The 22603-nt window shown below is 28.9% G+C and overlaps 1 protein-coding gene across 3 annotated transcripts in view; it reads left to right on the top strand.

Annotated features, from left to right (window-relative positions):
- Positions 1-15273, top strand: part of LOC145326416 (CUGBP Elav-like family member 4) — a 201358-nt gene extending 186085 nt beyond the window's left edge. For 2 of the 3 annotated variants that reach the window (XM_080169765.1, XM_080169763.1), the window contains 13 exons: positions 1946-2049; positions 2833-2930; positions 3239-3318; positions 4059-4112; positions 4226-4321; positions 5436-5517; positions 6011-6064; positions 6424-6471; positions 7184-7255; positions 7707-8063; positions 12452-12696; positions 12794-12841; positions 14251-15273. In XM_080169765.1, coding sequence (XP_080025891.1) covers positions 2042-2049; positions 2833-2930; positions 3239-3318; positions 4059-4112; positions 4226-4321; positions 5436-5517; positions 6011-6064; positions 6424-6471; positions 7184-7255; positions 7707-8063; positions 12452-12696; positions 12794-12835 — 1236 coding nt within the window. In that variant the 5' untranslated portion in view covers positions 1946-2041 and the 3' untranslated portion in view covers positions 12836-12841; positions 14251-15273. The remainder of the gene's footprint in view (positions 1-1945; positions 2050-2832; positions 2931-3238; positions 3319-4058; positions 4113-4225; positions 4322-5435; positions 5518-6010; positions 6065-6423; positions 6472-7183; positions 7256-7706; positions 8064-12451; positions 12697-12793; positions 12842-14250) is intronic. The other variant, XM_080169764.1, reaches the window with a different exon arrangement.
- Positions 15274-22603: the final 7330 nt, after the last annotated feature.

Genomic DNA, 22603 nt, shown 5'->3' with positions numbered 1-22603 from the left:
GGTGGAAAAACTGTTTTGTCATTTTGGCACATTTGATTATATTTATTCAAATAGGTCAAAGTACCCTCCCTATGGGGAGAAAAGGAAAGGAGTGGTAGAGTAGATCAAGTTACCTTATTATGTTTTAGATTTATTTATGGTAGAATCAAGGATAAATATTCTAGAAATAACAATGATAACAATAATCACAATTAACTAATAAAGGTTCTGACTTAATAATATTTCAACAGCGGCCATACAGATTTTTGGACAATGAATGATATTTATTTATCGTTAGAATCAACAAATATTCACAGCTTCATTAAATAGTAATAAAAGAACAGGCGAACAAAAAGAGATTAATTAGGGAAATCTTTAAGGTAAAATTTTCCAATCTATCTCTAATAATTGCCGAGTAAATTATATTTCGCTCTTTGTGACTTACGGACAAAGATATTTATAGGATACCCTCACTAATAACAAGAAGACAAAAATCACAAAAAAAAGTGCATAATCTGCTCTGCTTTGCTACTAATATTTGAGAACATATTTCCCCATACTATTAGTTTATATCTGGCGTGTATGTTATACCTTTAAATTAAGTTATTCCCAATAATTTGTCACATACTGCTAGACATACATACATACACACACACTCACACATATAGTCAACCATACACACACACACACACATACTTAATCAACCCACACACACACAAACAAAAATACACAAATCTGGATACTCAATACATAATATGTAATATGTAATTTTTAAAAACAAACAAATCTCTTTCTTGTGACATAATGTGTCTGTCTGTCCGTCAGTCAATAAGTCTGTACCTCTATAAAGTAAATGGAATATGAATATGATATTACATATGACAGGCGGCTGAATCCACGGACCAATAAGCATCTACTTTATAAAAACCTGATTGTTTATGGTAAAGACAACTAGCAAGTTTATTTTCAAAGCATTTTTATATAGATTTTGCTTATAAAATTTTACTATTCTAATATAAATTTTTTTAAAAGTTTTATAAGATCTAAAAATGCTTGATTTTTATTCTGTTTTCTTTCTACAATAACTAGATGCCTTACATTAAAAAGAGAAGGTTGATCAAACTCTTATCCTTTTGTCTCATGCAGTCTTGGTAGAAGTCTAGATTTGTAAGGGATTTCCACATCAATCTAAGACCAAATTGTTTTCTCTTGTGTTGAAAACTTCTTTATTAAAAAACTTTTTTGTGCAACTTCTCTTTACAACCCTCCCCTTTTTAGTAGCGTAGTTACTTACTTATCCATACTAGTACGTATGTTAAGATGAAATAAAAAACATTCTATGAATTATAATTAAACAAAATCTCTTATTATTTATATTTTGTAAATGACTTACTTACATAATTATTTTAACCACAATAGGCTGAGAAATAAAGGGTTTAAACAGATATAAATATGGGTAAAATATAGATTTAGAAAAGTTGCAGAAAAAAGGACGGGAAACATGTAGACATAATTTCAATTTGATATTAAGCCGTTGTGCTATGGGATATTATTACCCTTGTATGATATAAATGTATGTGAGGTTTCTTTTATGTGTCAAATATAAGGATTTTATTAGAAGTAGGACTTCATATCATGCATCAAAGAAGGAACAAGCATTGTCTAAAACAAAGATTAAATTGAGTAGTCTAATACCTTTAGGTATAAAACTCAATTTATAATGTTATTGATACAAAGGAGAATGGATTTGTAAAGATGAAAGGCATTTTTTAATTCTGCTTCTGAAATATTCCTCTTGATTTAGAATAAAAAAAGGTCTACTTTAACTTGAGAAAACTTATCCCTGTCTACGTATCTTTGCTTACTTCCCCATAAGAAATATTCCAAAAGTTTTTAGTAGAAAATATATTTTGAACGTACCAAAAAATATTAATACCTATACCTAACCAAATCTAAAATATTTCAGGTAGGTAGAGCTACTGGACCTGCCACTCTAGCTGGCAAACTTGAACAGGAACCTTCTGGAGGACAACTTCCTGACGATAGGAAACTATTTGTGGGCATGCTAAGGTAACCTTTTATTTCATCTGTGTGTGTGTTAAGTCATATAAAGAATTTAATCTTTAAAAAAAACTTTCAGTGAAAACTTGATTATAATGATTTCAAAAGTTCACTAAACTTTTTAAAATGTACTTTTTCTATTGTCAAAACAGTTTTCTAGTTTTATTAAAAACAACAAACAATCCTTTTGTTCTTATTGTTAGGTGAACAATATTACTTTTTAAATGACGTCTTTCTGGATTTTTTAATGTTGTGATCGAGATAGATTTAATGAAAATATAACAAAGAAGATTACAACCATTCCAACCAATAGAAGCGAGTTTAAGCTGTTTGAAACTAATCGATTACGATAAAGAGGTTAAGATAAAAAGAAAGAAAGAAAAAGAAAGGAAAAAAAGAAATGTATGTGTTTTTATGCATTTTTTGGTACTAACATTCTTCTTCTCTGTATAAAGACATTGTGAGTATATAGGACAAAGTGACTCAAAAATCAGCCATATGACGTCATAAAAAAATCCATCTCTTTTTTAGGGATTTTTTGACGTCACACGGTCACATGGCTGATTTTTGAGTCACTTTGTCCCACTACCAATCTGAGAGAGTTGGACTATAAGTAGAAATAGTTCTGTGAGAGAAAAGAGAGGGAGAACCAAATAGAGAGCAGCTTTACAGACCCACGAAAGGATGAAAGAACAGAAAGACTGATAGAGTTGCTTTACTACTGAAAAGTACCATAGAAATGAGAATAATAATAAGTTTTATAAAATTAATTTATATTTTCTTTTTTTTCAGTAAGCAACAAACAGAGGATGATGTTCGCAAGATATTTGGTAGCTATGGACCTATAGAAGAGTGTACTATACTAAGGGGACCAGACGGAGCTAGTAAAGGTAACAGAAATAAAGGGAGTTGATAATTTAAAATTTGTAAATAAAAGAATATAAGAAGACCTACTATATATATTAAACCAATTCTTTTTGAAAAAATAACTAGAGAAGATATAAATGAAAACTTTAATAAAAATTTACACTTATTTTTGCAACCTAACTCTTTATTAGGAAGAACTATCTATTTCAAAAGTCCAAGTTAAAATTTATAAAAGTTAATAATATTTTCTTTTAAAACATTGTGACGATCAAATTTACAAATTTCATTGAAAAACTAAATAGAACTATAAATAAATGAAAATATTTTGTAGGTTGTGCATTTGTGAAGTTAGGAAGCGCTGAGGCTGCACATAGTGCTATCAACAATCTTCATGGCAGTCAGACTATGCCAGTAAGTTGTGCATCTTTATTAGAAATACTACTTTATTCCAACGCTATGGAAGCTACGCGCTAGTCGAAAGTAAGTTTCAGGGAAATCACCTTTTAAAATTATTAAAATTAGCTGGAACATTAAATCTGCGGAACCAAACAGGCTTAAATTTGAGGTTTCATCAAGGCTTACGCGCTAGACTATAAAAGTTTTAAAGATTTTTAATCAATATAATAGATTTGAAATCTGCATAAAATTTTAAGGATTTTTTATAAAATTAGTTTTTTATATAATTCTTTATTTAAAGGCGCAAATACGATTTAAGTTAATAAATTTTGACCAATAGGATAGCTGGATTGGAAACTACCTACGCTCTAATTGGTTGAATGATGTACGTCACTTAAGCTTCTCCAATCAGAGCGCAGATAGTTTTCAATCCACCAATCACAGATCTCAAAATTATTTAACTTAATTTGTATTTGCGCCTTTAAATAAAGAATTATATAAAAAACTAATTTTATAAAAAATCCTTAAAATTTTATGCAGATTTCAAATCTATTATATTGATTAAAAATCTTTAAAACTTTTATAGTCTATTACGCGCGGCTGCCGAGCCATGCTTTATCCTATTAAATTTTTTTGTACCTCTTTCAAGTTCCAAACTAATAATCATTATTGTCCCTGCATATTATAGCAGAAAAAGTTAATTATGTATATTTCTTATTTTAAAAATTCTACAAATGACAGGATTATAATTTTAGGGAGCCTCTTCAAGCTTAGTTGTGAAGCTAGCTGATACTGATAAAGAGAGACAGGTAAACAGGAGCAAAATTGCTAACACCAATATACCTTCAAATTAAATTATATTGTTTTTAAATCAAAGTTTAAGCTTTTCTTTTAATATTTTACGAATGACTATTTTTTTTAGATTCGTAGAATGCAGCAGATGGCTGGCAGCATGGGACTTCTTAATCCTCTAGTTTTTAATCCTATCTCTGCTAATGGATACAGTCCATACACACAAGTAAGTCAGGGAGGGAGGGGGTATTGAGCTGTTTATTACATTAGTCCCCAAAGTTTTATATTGTTTTTAAATCTTTTTTTTATTCAATGGCTTAATAACTTTTGGGACTTTTATTTAATTTTTTTCGTTTGTTTGTTTTTACGTTTAGAATCTAATCGTTTCGACCACTAATTGTAATCTACAGATGGGTAATTTGTGTATTATCATTAGGAATGTACAACATCAATTTATCGACCATTGTCTTATCCCTTTAGTTCCCTGCAAGTAAGTAGTCTACAGGGGTAATGTTTATACCTGTCTTAATGTTTTATTTTGAATTGAAATGTTCTTTACTCTTAAACATAAGTAAGTATTTCAAAGGGTGCTATTTATGAAGTGACAAAATTGTAAATTATTGTCATTTGCCAAGGGTTATAATTACAATGATTATAGTACATACTAATAAATATTTTATAGTTTCTAAGCAATTGGAGTTTATTTAAATGTGTCACTTTACCCATAGTAGATTATATGCCCTATAATATGCCATTATTAAGAAACTGTATTTTAGTAGATTTATATATTCACCCTGTAAGCAAACAAATGTTTTTGGTACTAATTTAAAATTTTGTCAACTAATAACTCATTTTTTTCTTTCCTTTGCAAACTTGTAATGAGTTGCAGTTTTTAAGTACTAATTACTTTTTTGCATATTTTCTTACTTTTTTAATAATATGAACCAAAAGTACATAAAATATATATAGTTATATTAAAATCTGATTTGTGCAAAACAAACACACAATAATGTTATAGTCAAGTTTTAATGAACTATAATAAACAAGAAAGTAGTCCCTTTCGTTACAACGCCTCTAAATTGGCGTTTCGTCGTATTTTCACAATAACATTTAATAGGTTATTTTAGGTTAGGTTAGGTGAATGCCCCACAGGGTTCGGGCCCCATGCAGGGGCTAGAAATAGGAAAATTTAGTTCTAACTGAAATAAAATGGCTAAACCGTCAAACATTAAAAAATTTATAATCATTTTCTGACAAAAATAATGTTATTTTACAAAATTTCTTAATTATCTTCATTAATTATTATTATTAATAATTCATTATTAATTTCATTTTTTTAGTTTACACCACTTGTAACCCAGCAGGCACTGATGGCTGCAGCCAGTCAAGGAACTTACCTCAGTCCTATGCCTGCCATTCAGGAATGTATTCATTGAATATATTTACTAAGAGACAAAATTAATTTTCGGCCATTTCCCTGTTACTGATGATTAATCATAAATAGACCTGAACTAAAAATAATTAATGTATTTATAATGCTTACTCTAGGTCAGGTTAGTATATAGAAAGTAAGATTTAGAAATGGAAATAAGGGAAGGTTAGGTATTCTTATTTTCTGGTAGAAGGCTTGGCTTAACAATTTTGGGGACTTTAGTAAAGTTTGATTGGTAGATTCCAAGTTGAGTGTTCAAACGTTTCAACCTGAAATTTTAATCTATATAAGGGGTAATTTTGTGCATCATTATCGGGGATGTACATCAATTTATCAGCCATTGTCTTATCCCTTTAGATCACTGACTAATTTGGTAATATTTAATCCAGCTCTAATTATTGAAATAAATGTTATAGAAATTATTATCTGACTGGTTAAAGTTAACATGAGAAATATCATTATATGAATGCAAAAATTGCCAGGCCATTCCTGTGACCACAAATTCTGACATCTCTCCAACTGGCCTCGCCATATCAAGTAAGTTTTAAATTTTTTAAATAAAGAGCAAATTATCTCTAAATTAAACTAAATTTAAAAGAGATTAATAAATTTTTTTCATTTTAAATTTTAAAAGTCCTTCTCTATTATTAGCCTTTGTTTGTTCTTCTTTACATTGTCCCTTCCTTGCATTTAAAAGCTACTCTATAATTAATTTATCTTTTGTATACATATATTTTTAACTAAATTGACATTTACTAACTTAATGTAACAATGTAACATTTGTACAATGCAAGATTCAGTGCAGATACTTTTATGTTGATAAATTAATAATCAATTTGTTAGTGTATTTTTAAAATTTTAAAAATAATATTTTAAGTGTTGTATATATTTTAAAGGCCATACAAATAGAGAGCACATTGAATACTGGAAACAATATATAATAGGTATAAACTCACAATATAAGATTTATATAATTTACATTTAAGATTCATTTAAAAATTCCTTTTTTCAGATATTATCTATGCTAAAACAAGTAATTAACAAAGGCTCCTGGGCTTTTTTTTTATCTCTTTTCGTTTCTTTTAAAAATCAAAGATTCTTTGATGTGTTTCAAAGAACTTATTTTCAAAATTTTAGCTCCAATTCCTATTGATTCTACATAAAAATATAAGTAACAGTGAATGTTATTTTAATTCTATCTACATGTATATGGGACACACCCCCCCCCCCCAAAAAAAAAAAAAACTGTATTTCTATCTTAATAAATGACAATAGAGTCCTGTCCTTCTCTTTAGGGCGATGCTTTTTGAGTAAAAGGGAATAGTTATTTAGAGCATCAAATTATAGACAGCTTTCCGTGGATATTAAATTAAAAATATTATACGATAATCCCTGAAGGCCCTAACCCAGGTTAACAAAACTGGTAATAATCTCATTAAAAAAAATATTTGTGGAAACTTGTCTGTAATATGATACTATTCATGATTATTCAGTGTTGCTGAGAACCGGTTCTAATCCAGTGGATATAAATCAGTTTTTCAGCCATATATGGAAAAGCTATTAGTGTAAAAAACAAAAGTGTTTCAAAGTTTGTGATAATTAATTGCCTTAATGATTTTTAAGTCATCAAAATATCAATTCAATTGTTTGCTTTAGATGCTTTGGGTAATGGTGAAACTGGTGGGCAGCTACCTGCTAACTTTCCAACCATTCCTTATCCTGGAATAGGTCAGTCATTTCATTTTACCTTTGAAATTTAATCTTAATCTCACAATAGACAGGCATATAGAAATAAATTTGAATGAAACTAACAATTAATATACCAAACAAAACAAATATGTTATCCATATTTATATGCCTGACACATCCTTTTATAAATAATTATTAATTCACTTCTAAATTAATTGCAATAATAAACCATAATTTTAAGTTCTTTTAAATCTTATTTTATTTATTTGATACAATTAGTTAAATAGTTTTCAGCATGTTAAACTTCTTATAACTGCATGAAGTTTACTTCAAGAACATAATTTGATTACACTTTTTTTAAAGGGTTATTTTTTAAAAATTAACATTTCTAAATGCCTTAAAATTACAAATATGGAATTTTAGAAAGTCACCCTTTATCTTACTTCTTAACAAAATCACACCTAAAAATTTCATTTAATTTTCTTGGCAGCTTCCTCTCAACAGTTCCCGTCTGGTCTTTTGGGACAAGTTGGAAATTCTGGAGCCAGCTCCCCACCTCCTAGCTGCTCACCCACTAGCGCAGCAGCTGTCAACAACAGCATGGCCGGACAGCTGCCACCTGGCAGCTCTGCACCACAGCAGCTGAATATAGCTAATCTCCAACAGCTTCAGCAGCTGTCACTGACAGCTCCACAACTTGCGCTGCAGTTTGGAGCAACTGGACAGCTTGGAGGACAGCTGACTACAGGGCAGCTGGCTGGCGGACAGCTTGGCGGACAGCTGGGCAGTATTGCTGGAATACCTGGCGTCAACGCTATGAGTGGTATTCCACTCATGCTTAGAGAAGGTTAGGGATGGCAGATGTTGTACCTCTATTATTATCTATTATTTGGTTATAGTATGTTGTACGAATTTATACAGCAGATAAGAGGTTGCATTTTTTGTTCTAATGTTGTATTGATTCATTAATATCTTTTAAACATGTTACCTGATTTTTCTAGAATAACATCGTTTGATAGATGTTGTATATTGCAGTCTGTCAGTTTATGGTGTTAGCAGACATGATGAAACAAAAAGATCTGAAATTGTGAAATATGCATGTACAAATTCTGTTTTTATTTTCTTTAAATTTAATATATTTGACAGTATAGTCAAGAAAATGGTAGCAACAGAAAATTAAATGTTTGCATGTTAATTTTTCGAAATATAAAATCACGTAGTATTAGCTAGAAAAATAGATTGAATTGTATAAAAATAGGTATACCATTTGTATACTTTACTTTTAAATACTTCAGGTATACCTACATTTTTATGCGATTCTAACCATTATTAATTATAAATGTATTATGCATGAACATATTTTTTTTTATTTGTTAGAGTGAATTCAATGGCTAAAAAATTATATTTATATTATGAAATATAAATACATATTAATTTAAATAATTTTTTACAATTTCTCAAATGAATGTGTAAGAGTGTCTAATTCCAATTAATGGCAAAGGGATCAGTTATTAATATCAAACATACTTATTTTTTTGAATATAAAGCTATTTTTTGTATTTTGTGCAGGGACTTTACTATCTTATAATTCATTCTCACATAAACCACTCCTTAAATAGTGGATGTAAATATTATTTTTTCTCCCCGAGGTAGTCATTTTTTTCCCCGAAATCATTTTTCTCCCTGAGCATGGGAAAAAACGTGAGAAAAAATATGTTTTAGTATAAAAAATGTTCTATTTGTTTCAAACCTTTTTCATTCGATAGATCTTCCTGACTGTTAGACCGATTTTTGAAATTCAATCTGTGAAAAAAGATATTCCAGTTTGAATTTTTTGTTTTGAAATATTATTTTACATGTATTGACGCCATCTTGGATTATGATAATTTTTTTATTAGAAGATTTTAAATAAAAAATTTTTTTAAATATTTTTTTACAATGCAATGAAAAAAAATCTTGACTTAAATTGACCAATAATTCAAAGATTTTTTCTATTTAATTTGGAAGATTTTTTTTGTTTTAAATTTTAAAGTTTTCCTCTAGGATAAAAATGACTACCTCGGGGGAAAAAATGAAAATTAAAAGCCAAAATTAAACCACATTTTAGCATAAAAATGAGTTTTTGTTTAAATGAGAATGATATTCCTATCCAGTTTTTTGTTTAGGAATACCCCATTTAAATATTTAGTGCTTATTTTGTAAACTACTTCGATCAGGATTTAAATAACCTTTTATTTTACAGTTCCTTTATAAAAAAAACTTTTAGTAAAATATTTTTAAAAACTTTCTATAAAGTAAGCACTCCAAACCATAGCACATATTATTAAGGGTATTCTATACAATAATGCAGAAAACACCTTTTTGATAAAAGAAACATTACTAATGATTTTAAGGTAATAAAAAATCACGCCTTAAAGTAAATCATGTTTTATTAGCCGAGATGCTCCATAAATAAATGGTTTTTCCATCCTACTGAACTTATCTCTTTGTATTGCTATCTATAAATGATTTGTCACACAGGCAGAATCTCCACACTATAGGCTTTTATAAAAAACTAACAGATATGCCCTTAGCATTTAGGAGCTCTGTATTCAAAGGGCAGAAAAGGGTTTGAAAATCTCTTAAAACCATCCAAAGACTTAAATCTGAAAAAAATTAGTAATAAGTTAGCCAAAGCCCATCACTGGACCTATGTGAGGCTTGCCTAAACAATCGGTCAAGTAGTTATTGAGATCTGAAGCTTAGGACAAGAAACCTTAATCTATAATACAAAGTAGAACTATGTCTGTCTATGTGGTTGTCTGTTTGTAGCGAAGGATCTCGCTAACCGCTGAACTGATCGGGTTCTCCTTAACAGGGTATATTCCTATATGTCCCGGGAAGGTTTATAACTATTTTGGGGGAGGGTACCACCACCCTCCCTAGAGAAATTAAATTTTTATAAAATTTATCGATTTTAGAAAAAGAGTTTAACGAAAAATAAGCGTCAAACGTTAAATAGCTATATTTTGAATATAAATAAAAACAATTAAAGTGCCACTAGAGGCCTCTAGGGGCGTAGCCGCTAGTACTTTATAGAATAGTATATAACAGATATTCCTATTACTCCCTTTTTAAATCTTTATAATACCTGATTGTATTATTACTAAAGTTTTTAATGAACACATTTATTATTATTTTGCTGTAATGGTGTAACAGTATTATTAAGTTGTGTAAAAAGTTTAATGAAACACAAACACTTGACTCATTATAAGCCCAACTAAGCTTTGTCATTTTTAGCAACAAAGCCACTCTTAAATACATTAGATAAGTTGGTTTTTATAAATGCTGTTAATAATATACAGGATTTTCTATCTCTGAACCAGAAGGTTATAACCTGTTTATTTATCATCTGTATATATTAAGGATGTTCTATCTCTGGACCAGAGGGTTATAACCTGTTTATTTATCATCTGTATATATTTAGGATGTTCTATCTCTGGACCAGAAGGTTGTAACCTGTTTATTTATCATCTGTATATATTAAGGATGTTCTATCTCTGGACCAGAAGGTTATAACCTGTTTATTTATCATCTGTATATATTAAGGATGTTCTATCTCTGGACCAGAGGGTTGTAACCTGTTTATTTATCATCTGTATATATTAAGGATGTTCTATCTCTGGACCAGAGGGTTGTAACCTGTTTATTTATCATCTGTATATATTTAGGATGTTCTATCTCTGGACCAGAGGGTTATAACCTGTTTATTTATCATCTGTATATATTTAGGATGTTCTATCTCTGGACCAGAGGGTTGTAACCTGTTTATTTATCATCTGTATATATTTAGGATGTTCTATCTCTGGACCAGAGGGTTATAACCTGTTTATTTATCATCTGTATATATTTAGGATGTTCTATCTCTGGACCAGAGGGTTATAACCTGTTTATTTATCATCTGTATATATTTAGGATGTTCTATCTCTGGACCAGAGGGTTATAACCTGTTTATTTATCATCTGTATATATTTAGGATGTTCTATCTCTGGACCAGAGGGTTGTAACCTGTTTATTTATCATCTGTATATATTTAGGATGTTCTATCTCTGGACCAGAGGGTTATAACCTGTTTATTTATCATCTGTATATATTTAGGATGTTCTATCTCTGGACCAGAGGGTTGTAACCTGTTTATTTATCATCTGTATATATTAAGGATGTTCTATCTCTGGACCAGAGGGTTGTAACCTGTTTATTTATCATCTGTATATATTTAGGATGTTCTATCTCTGGACCAGAGGGTTATAACCTGTTTATTTATCATCTGTATATATTTAGGATGTTCTATCTCTGGACCAGAGGGTTGTAACCTGTTTATTTATCATCTGTATATATTTAGGATGTTCTATCTCTGGACCAGAGGGTTGTAACCTGTTTATTTATCATCTGTATATATTTAGGATGTTCTATCTCTGGACCAGAAGGTTGTAACCTGTTTATTTATCATCTGTATATATTTAGGATGTTCTATCTCTGGACCAGAGGGTTGTAACCTGTTTATTTATCATCTGTATATATTTAGGATGTTCTATCTCTGGACCAGAAGGTTGTAACCTGTTTATTTATCATCTGTATATATTTAGGATGTTCTATCTCTGGACCAGAGGGTTGTAACCTGTTTATTTATCATCTGTATATATTTAGGATGTTCTATCTCTGGACCAGAGGGTTATAACCTGTTTATTTATCATCTGTATATATTTAGGATGTTCTATCTCTGGACCAGAGGGTTATAACCTGTTTATTTATCATCTGTATATATTTAGGATGTTCTATCTCTGGACCAGAGGGTTATAACCTGTTTATTTATCATCTGTATATATTTAGGATGTTCTATCTCTGGACCAGAGGGTTGTAACCTGTTTATTTATCATCTGTATATATTTAGGATGTTCTATCTCTGGACCAGAGGGTTGTAACCTGTTTATTTATCATCTGTATATATTTAGGATGTTCTATCTCTGGACAAGAGGGTTGTAACCTGTTTATTTATCATCTGTATATATTTAGGATGTTCTATCTCTGGACCAGAGGGTTGTAACCTGTTTATTTATCATCTGTATATATTTAGGATGTTCTATCTCTGGACCAGAGGGTTGTAACCTGTTTATTTATCATCTGTATATATTTAGGATGTTCTATCTCTGGACCAGAGGGTTATAACCTATTTATTTATCATCTGTATATATTTAGGATGTTCTATCTCTGGACCAGAGGGTTGTAACCTGTTTATCTATCATCTGCCCCAAGAGTTTGGAGATGCAGAATTGATGCAAATGTTTCTTCCCTTTGGTAATGTTATCAGCTCCAAGGTGTTTATTGACAGGGCAACCAATCAAAGTAAATGCTTTGGCTTTGTTAGCTTTGACAATCCTACCAGTGCCCAGGCAGCCATTGGAGCTATGAATGGATTCCAAATTGGAATGAAACGTCTCAAGGTATTATTTTTAAAAAATTACTGTACATTTAAATTTGAAAGAAGAAAATAATCATAATTTTCCAAAGCAATTTTAATCTGATAATATTTTAATTTAGGTTCAGTTAAAGAGGCCAAAAGACGCAAATCGTCCTTATTAGATGGAGGTAATATTTATAGTATTATTCAAATTATTCTTAAAAAGATGATTTTGAAGGATATTTAATTAATTCTTAAATTTTAACAAGAGTTATAAACAAATTACTTTTATGAAATATATATTTCAATTATAAACTTTGAGAATTCGTAGGAGATTTTATATGAAATAAATGGGAGGTAAAATGGAAAGAAAGATATAATTCTACCTTTTTAAAATTCTTACTGTGCCCTGAGATAATAAAGACAAATGAAGATATTGCATTCTACATATTCCAACCAACATGAGTGTTTATAGAGAATAAGTAAAAAATCTAAATATTGTAATATTGTATTATCTTTTTAAACATACAAAGCATTTTCTATTAAGCTTTAATTTTCAGACAATAAACTTTTATTTTCAATAATTAATTTTTCAAACTAATCTGATAATAATGACTTTTTTCTGCTACTCTTTTTAATATTTTTTATATAAATAATTGTTTGTTGGTGATTTTTAGCTATTTATATTTTAAGTCATAACAATTTGCTGTTTGTCAAATAAGTAGTATTGTAAGGCAAACCTTTCTGAAAACATTGAATGGTAGAAACCCCTCTTTATTCAATCTTCATTCTCTTAATAAATCATCACTTATCTCACCATCCACATCTTTCCATTCAGTAAAAGTGTTCCAGTGTTTTCATGTCAGAAATTGTAATGAAATAATGGATAGGTTGCGTCCCTACAACACAGTTATCTAAAAATATACCAAAAAGTACATATAGCAATTCTACAAGAATTAAATAAGAATTTATATACAAATGAGATATAAATTCTGTCATTACCTATTAAAATATTTAAAGTGTTTAAAAATCACGATGCTGAATAAAAAAGTAAATGTAAGTGGCCAATCAATGCTATTTCAATGAAACAAGTTGTATTAACCATTTATTATATTTTTCAATACCTTTTTTTACTGTAATATTGAAACTTATGGATTAGGATAAATGAAGTTGCTATTATATTATACAGGCAAGAATTTAAAACAGTAAACCAGAACTATTTTTAAAAAATAAATAAAATAAATTGGCTTATCTGCCATTTATATCTTTATTTTTTTCTTTTGTGTTGAAGATCTTATGCTATCAAAATCTTATGATTTATGTTAGTTTTAATGGAAAATACAGATTTTTATAATGACCTTTCACATTTTTGTAAATTTAACCATAAAACGCCTTTATTTTTGATGGAATTAATAGACATTTACAAGACTATGCTTTTCACTTTTTAATATTTTTTCTCTCTCTTTAAACTCATTAGGTAAAAATGTTTAATTAAAAAAAAACAGAAATTAAAATTTGTTTTCATACTAAATCAGTTATATTATTTAAATATATAGTTTACTTATTATAAAACTTTAACTACAATATATTTTTTTAGGCCAATTAGAGTTTCAAGAAATGAAAGATGGGCCCACCAATTGAACAAGCTAATCCAAACTTCTCAAAAACTCATCATATTTAAGATAATCAATGAACTAAAAGGGTATATTATTTGCAGCTAGCATTTTCAATTTTTTCAGTTATTCTTTCAAAATTATTGTTCTTTTATATAAGGTAATAGGATAAAAATATGTTTTTTGAAAGAAAATTTTTTAAAAATTCGAAAAGCGATACAATTTGCAAAAATGCTAGTTTGCTTTAAGTCAATAAAAATCAGCTCCTTTTCTTACTAGTCTTACAAATGTGCTAATATTATAACTAATATTAATATACCATTGCTTATATCTTAACTTTTTTCAATTCCAATGATTAATTAGCGGATTGTATAATGTATATACAGTAGCAAGGGACTCAACAAATATTCTCAACAAAACTTGTAGAAGAGGAAAGATAATATTTAAGCTGAAATAATTCGAGCTATGTACTTAAATATGATTTTATTTGTTACTTGAATCTTTAAAATACTCTGTTCCACATTTTTATTTGATAATATTTGTCTAGGTCCCCAACATCTAAGCTTATAATGTAAATATATATCTAAACCTATGCGCTTCTTTATTAACTTCAGATTATGAGTTTAAATACAAAATTGAGAATTTTTCAAGATTTTTGAAATAAAATCATTCAAAGTAAAGGAATAAGTATTTTAAAACATCAAAACGGACCAGACATAGATTTAGTTATTTTTTTAAAAAGAGAAGATTTTTAAAAGAGAATAAGATTTAACTAATCATTTATGTATTTTACATTTCTTTTCTCTACTTTTTAGCTCAAACCTAAATCAGTCTGTTATCTGTTATTTGCTGCTTTTTAGAATACTTTTTAACCTTACCAGGAAAATAATTATTATGAGGAAATGTTTAAAAACCTCAATGTTAAAAAAAACCGGTTGAATTTACCGCCAAACCAAAATGTCAGAAATTAAAGACTTATTATAATGTGCTGAAGCTTTTTTAAATTATCAAATAAAACTATAAATTAGAGTAGATGATAATCATTAAAAACTAATCTTATTGGGCAGATGAAATGTACAAAATTTATAGATCTCAAAGCTTTTTTAAAAGCTTTAAATTTTATTATGAGTTTTAGATTTATTCGTTGATACATACTATTATTAATTAACTAGTTTTAATCTTAAAAATCTGCTTTAAAATTTAAAATATCAAGAAGATTTTGCTTAAATACACTTAGAATTATACTTTTATTTATTATTTTGTAATTATCTATTGTAAAATTGTTCCCTGGGACATTAAGTTTATTCTGAAAAACAATTAGTGTATTAAAAAAAACAGATAAAAATTTAAGATAGGTGTTTTCTGTATAAAAGTATACAAATGAATTTTGTCCCCTTGGAGATAAATTTGTGCTTTGAATTAGTGTTAAATTCAGGTCTTTATGTAAAACAACTATTGAATTTATTTCGGATACTATAAGGACGGAATAAATGACTTGTTTCACTAATTGTTTTTCATGATATAAAATTCCATGTTCCTATTATTGTTTACTAATCTCTCAGAAGCCATTACAATGATATTATTTGAATGCTCTGGGACAAAAATTTCAACAATAAATGAACAAATTATATATCTATCCATTTATTGTTGAAATATTTTATGATTTACACTATTAGTATTCTATCAGCTTTTTAGAAGTAAAATTAATCACATGAAAAATTATCAAATGTTTACATTAATATGATTAACAAAATAAAATTATTCTTAAGGTTTTAAAATGAGGAAAAGAGAAAGTATTTATAATATTAATTTTAAAAAAATAATTTCATTACTTCCAAAATCTATACACAAAAGGAAAAAGTGGTTATCTTACCTATTTTAAAACAAATTAAAATTTGAAATTGCTCTTAAACTTTTTTGCAGTCATTATATTAGAATACTGGTCTTTCTCCTCTATAAATATGATGTTGTGTTTTATAATGAAGGGTCCAAAAAAAGAAAAAAATCAATCTTTGTTGTAAAATTGTTGTAATAATTTAATATCAAATAACATTGTCATAAAAGAAAAACCTAGTCTTAAGTTCTTGTCATTTTGCTTAAAAAGTAAACCTAAATTTAAATTTAAAATAAAAAAAGGATAGATAAAAAGCTGAAAAAATAAAGAGATTGTGATTAAAAATTATAATCAATGCATTTTAGATATCATGATCATAATTGTTTTTATAATTAATGATGAACATATTATTAGCTTATAATATAAAGTAAACTTTAATTATTGCCAAAACTTTCAAAAATTTGATTTTACAGCATTTAGTAGATTTTTAAAATAAACTTTTGGTAGATTTTGTTTTAAATGTTTTTAAAAGTCTGTTAAATTCTAATTATCATATCATTTACATGTAGATAATACTTTTTGATTATTAATAAGTCATTATCTATCAAAAGAAAGGCTAGCAATAAAGCGCCAATTAATGCATAATTTAATTAGTGAATAGTTTTTCGTCTCTTTCACAAAAATCATCCGCTAACCGCCGTTTATATTTGCGTTTTCTGACAGTTTCATTACACGTGGTCTTTTTTATGATACGATGATCATAATAGCAAGGCAAAATTTGCATCATAGGACGCTTTTTGCTGGCCTTACTTTTATCACTTTTAAAATTATTGTTACTAAATATTGATTTTTTACTATGATAAAAGAAACAATTATACCAAGCTGCATTTATGTTATTTTAAACATATAAAGTATTATTAAAATATTTGTAAAATAATCCAACATCTCGATAATAATAAATTTTTTTTTTTTTTAGAATAGAATTTATTAACTAATGCAATACATTTAAATTATTAAATATACATATAAAATCATATTTTAAAAATTGCATAGCAAGGAGTAATTAAGCCTTGGAGTAGGCCGTAAATTTACCCCTTTAATTGATTTCATTTATCATTTTATTTATAGCCAGAAATTACAAAAAATATTTATTATATAAAGATATTTACACGAATTTAATAGATCAATAATTAAGTGGGTTGACTAAATAACTATTTACAGTTACAGAAGTTGGTACAGATTTTATTTCTTACAGGAAAAGCATTTTCTTTTGTTGCAATGAAATGATTTATAATTTAAAAGATAATCTTTTTTAATCATGGACAATGATTTCTTTACAGAGTCTGAAAGCCTTATTTCATTTCTCAAGTTATTCCAAAGTTTTGGAAATGACACTGCTGGAAAATATTCAAGATGTTTTGTTTTAGGTATACTTATCAGTAACTTTTTTGATCTCTGAGAAGAAAGAACTTTAAACATGTTATCAAAGCTTTCTGGGAGTTTCTTATGAAAAAATTTACTTATAAAATTTAAAATGTTTAAATTTACCAAATCATCAAATTTTAAGATTTTAGATTGTCCAAACAAAATTTCAGTGTGTGCATTATAATTAGCACCTACAATAATCCTTATTGCCCTTTTTTGGTGTTTTCTTATTTGATCAATTTGTCATTGTTTTCTAAATTTTATTAGTTACATTTTTAGCAGCGAAGCTACTATATAATTTGATTTCTCTGTACGTCCGTCAGATAGTCCGTAACTCTATGGGGTAAGTTTTATTTTCTCGGCTGCTATTTAAGATACACTGCTGAAACTTTTTTAAAAGATACATTTTACCAAAGCGCATTTGGCAAAAAAAACTTACTTGGTTTCGTGATTTTCTATAGTTTGATAATTACATATTTACTCTTTATTTTATGACCACTAAACATCTGCTCTATAGCTCACTTTCTTCGTTTGTTCCTCCATGAATTTTTTTGGTTCACCCTTGTTAATAACAAAGTAACTCTAAATGTGGATATAGGTTAGTCTAAGGGTTTTCTCAAATATCCAAAACCACATTTGTATCTATTTGAGATGAATCTAAATTACATAAAGTAATCCTACTAAGATAAACTTAATAAAATAAAGAAAAAGGTGTAGCTTGCTTTAATTCTAAATAGTAGACGCAAGGACAATAAGTAGATATTTTAATTGAAGCAGTTATTTTTTTCAAACAGATTATAAACTGATTAAGACAGGATACCAGACATAAGAAATTTTCTATAGATGAAAATGATTTTTTTTCTTTCTTCACCTAGGCCCTGGGGGCTTTGCCTAAAAGAATGTAGGGAATATACCCCAAACATACTTAAAAGTGAGCTTCCCTGAAAGTTGTGGAGAGATCTTCCTAAACGTTTACGAGATATTACTAGGCATGCAAACATTCAAACACCACATACTACTTTACAAGAGAATAATTTTGATGACTCTAAATTTATCTGGATTGTCTGGTTGAAGTTTGAACAACTTTGATGTTATTTAATTTTCTCTGCTCATATTTATTCAAAGACCATGAGTTTTCTTTTATCTACTCAGTCCAAAGTAACAAAGTTAGGGTTATCAATGGCCAACTGTTATTAATACCTTTTAAACCCTAGAATGACGTAAGTTGTCGCCCGCCTGTCAAATGTTTAACCTATTACTAAACGTAAATAATTAGGACCTAAGAAAGAGTTGAATGTCTTTTAGCCCAATCAAAAAGTTATCTATTTGCAATCGAGGTATAGACAGATTGTAGTTAAATGATGTATAAATGATATATGTATAAGACTAAGTTCCCCACCTTTATAGAATACTCCAGCAAAATAAAACCCAGGATGAAAGCTTCTCCAATATTTTAACGATTTTTTAAAGAGATGGAGGGGAGCAGTATTTTTTTGGGTGAGGGGGGAGGGGGGGTATTTTTTTCGTTTTGGTGGGTAAGGGTGCCCACCCCCAAGAACATAGCTTAAATCCACCGCAGGACCAGTAGCTATATTCCCTGCATTCAGTGGTTAAAAATATCTTAATTAAGACAAACAAACAGACAGACATTGTTGAGTTCCACTTTGTATAATGAATACTTATTAGGGATGATTTAATTTAGACAAGTCATTCATAATCCTAACTTTAAAAGACAAAAGGGGGGATATGAAGGTGGGTAGGCCGAAGGTACCAAAAAGAATAACATTAAACTTGAAATCAAGATCAAGGATAAGTATTCTTGAAAACTAATAATAGTAAAAGAGAAACAAGGACGTTCATGGTGAAATTGTGAGGAAGGGGGAGGGTAAAATTAGGATTTTTAAAGGTTTTGGGGCGAAGAGGAATGGCGACGTTTAAAATCAAAAACTTAATTTTATTCTGTACATGAAGAATATTACGTATTTATCCCTGCTTCAGAGTATGAATAGTGTGCATGTATGTATGTACTTTAATTTCCAGTAGCGAAGGTTTTTATACATTTAGGTTCTGTTTGGTTGTCCGTCATTAAGTTCTAACCTCATTGTTTCCATTTTCTCTATTCTCTCTCCTCATTACTCTCAGAGAAAAGGGTCAATGGACAAAAAATACAACCCTTCAAAGTTTTAAACTAACAAATATTAACATTCTTAAGTCCAAACCTTTTCATAAATGATTTGAATCTATTAAGGGTAATTTTGTCTATCTTGCTTAGGAGGAAATATTTGAATAACGGAATATCATACCTATGAAGACAGTTGTCCTTGTTAAATTTAGTTTATTCTCATGTTATTATACTAAAATGAATTTAAATTATATACACATTTTCATAAAATGGCAAAAAAATGAGACTGCTGTACAGTAGTCAGTTTTGTTTTATCTCTAACTCTACTTAGTTTGCCTACAAAGACGCATATAAAATACCAGCCCTAACTTTCTTTTACATATCCGCGGTCAACTGTATACGTAAAAAATTAAATATTCTCAGTATTTTAGTGGATAACAAGTATCAAATTGGTATAGAACTATTCCATAATGTAAAAATTCGAAGATAATTTCTAGACTCGAATTCCCTAACATTTGTTTATTTGACTGTAAGTGATCCAACTTCATTTTAAATTAGATTAATTTCATATTAAATATTGAATAACAAAACAATTCTGAAATTAAAATTTCATATATTTTTGCTTATATCAAACTCAAAGAACCTAAATGCAAAAAGTAACTCGGTGTATGTTGGGGTATATGTAAGTCAAGTAATATTATCTAAATGTAATGCCCGCTCCCTTATCTGTTTACTTATTCTGGAAAGCTTTGGACTTGTCTTGACGATTTCGATTAACTAAATGTTGACAAAATGAAATATAGACCTTTCGGATCTAGTGCACTTCACGGAAAAATGTTCCTGGTAAGATTATCTTCAAAATCTATGATTTTTAAAGGCTGCTAGCTGCAAAACGTCTGAGCATCAAGTCATGCCCGCACGCCATTTTACCCGCCAAAAGAAGGTCTTTGCATAATGCTGAAGAGTCCAGATCCAATGATGCACAGGGAAAGCTTCACTGCACTAGATCCAACCCTTCTTAACCAAACCCAAACTTACTAGATATCAAAACGGGAAATTGAACTGAGCTGGATCTTTAAATCGTTTTTAAGGTGCGCTGAATCGGTGCGATTCAGAGGTGAACCGTTAGTGCGCTGGTGGTGAGCCACAGCGCACCTATAAAACATTGATTTTTAAAAGATTTTCACAACTTTATTACTTAAGGCGTGTCAGTAAGGTATTTTATATAAAATGCCGTGTAAGTATGGTATTTTATATAAAACATTAATATATAATTTATTTTAAAAATAACTATAAAAATGTTTTCTCGATAGTTTTGCAATAAAATATTAAAGTAATTACAAAAATATCCATTTATTACATATGATTCACCCCGAATTGAACCGGCAATGCCACTCGGTGAGTGGCATTGGCGCGCCGGTACCGCGCCACTGCCCGATCCAAATCGCCCATGCAAATTCGATTTAAAGATTGGTATTTAATAATTTGATGGTGCGCTGAATGAATCGCCCCGGTTTAATTCACCTATAAACGATTTAAAGATCAAACTCTGGAGATTTTTATTACTTGCAAATAAGTAACCCTTTTTATTTCCTTCCTTATTTCTTCATTTGTTTGTTGGTCAATTTTCATTTGTTAAAATATTCTGGTAAAATGTGTAGTGAAATGAAATTGTATATATTTGTATCATGTCTATGTGTCGGTACTTTCCAAGAAGTAGGGAGTTCATACTTGACTCTAAAGAGATTTTTATTAAGTCGTAGAATAGCTATGAATGTAAACGGTTGTGTGTGACATTTTAACAATCCTAGCTTTAAAAAATTTTAAACTCCTTACTTTATTTCTTTAAATTCATCTTACTAGCAGTATAGCTCTTCTTTAGCTTTCAATTGCTGTCTATCCAATATCTCATTGATTTTCTGAATGCTGCTATTATCAAGATCATGAATGTCATTTTCTCAACATTACCTAGACCAGTACACTATAACCCACTTTGTCTGTTCCATAAATTAATGGTTCGTTTGAGACAATGGAAATTTGTTTAGAAAATGAGGTTTAATATAGCTTCTAAAACAATGTTTTAGTTTTTTGGTGGTAAGATATTTAACTCTATTTTTGCCCGGCCATGTAATAAAATGTTGCAGTGAATTTTAGGAATAAAATCTAATATTGCATGCCCCCAGTGGGAGGTAACCCTACTGTTATCCTTTGTTTTAGTTAATGCTCAGTATATTATAGACATACAACATTTAGATGGTATTTAGTAGAGCAACTATTCTAAAATTCTGGTGTGTTTGTATATACATCACACAGTCCTTTCGAAAAGGTGTTAAGATGTACTAAATTTAATTATTAAAAGATTAATTAATCCATGTCCTTATTTATGCCTTCTACTAAAAATCTAACCACTTCAAACTAAATGTATTAAAAAGTAAATGGGCTTATCTTTGCTTTCTATTCATTCCCAGCACAATAATGCTTAGTTCTTTTTACAATCAACCTAAACATACGCTTACAGTACTTAAATATTAGTTAATATTTTTATTATTTTAATTCTCTGTTCTTTTAATTGAAACTGAATAACAATCAATAGAAGAAAAATATCTACTCAAACACGTTTATAAATCTAAGAGAATACAAATAAACAACTGAAATACTAGAAAAGAAACTCTACATAATTACCTCTAATTTCAAAATACCCTTTCCTATCTAAACTGCCCATACCTATCTGTCTATCTATTTCAGTTCATATATCTATCTCAATATGTCTATCTATACATCTTACTCTAACTTGCTATAGCTGGATATTCATATCTGAGCTGCTAATACCTATCTGGGTATCTATTCTTGTTCGTATATATTTCTTAATATATCTATGTATACATCTACTTCTCACTGGCTATATCTGGCTTTCTAATCATATCTAAGTTACCAACAATTATCTGTATGTCTATCT

The sequence above is a fragment of the Acartia tonsa genome, chromosome 8, assembly GCF_053477335.1.
Source record: "Acartia tonsa isolate MP-2025a chromosome 8, ASM5347733v1, whole genome shotgun sequence".
Taxonomy (NCBI): domain Eukaryota; kingdom Metazoa; phylum Arthropoda; class Copepoda; order Calanoida; family Acartiidae; genus Acartia; species Acartia tonsa.
This window is presented reverse-complemented; position numbering and strand designations above follow the sequence as displayed.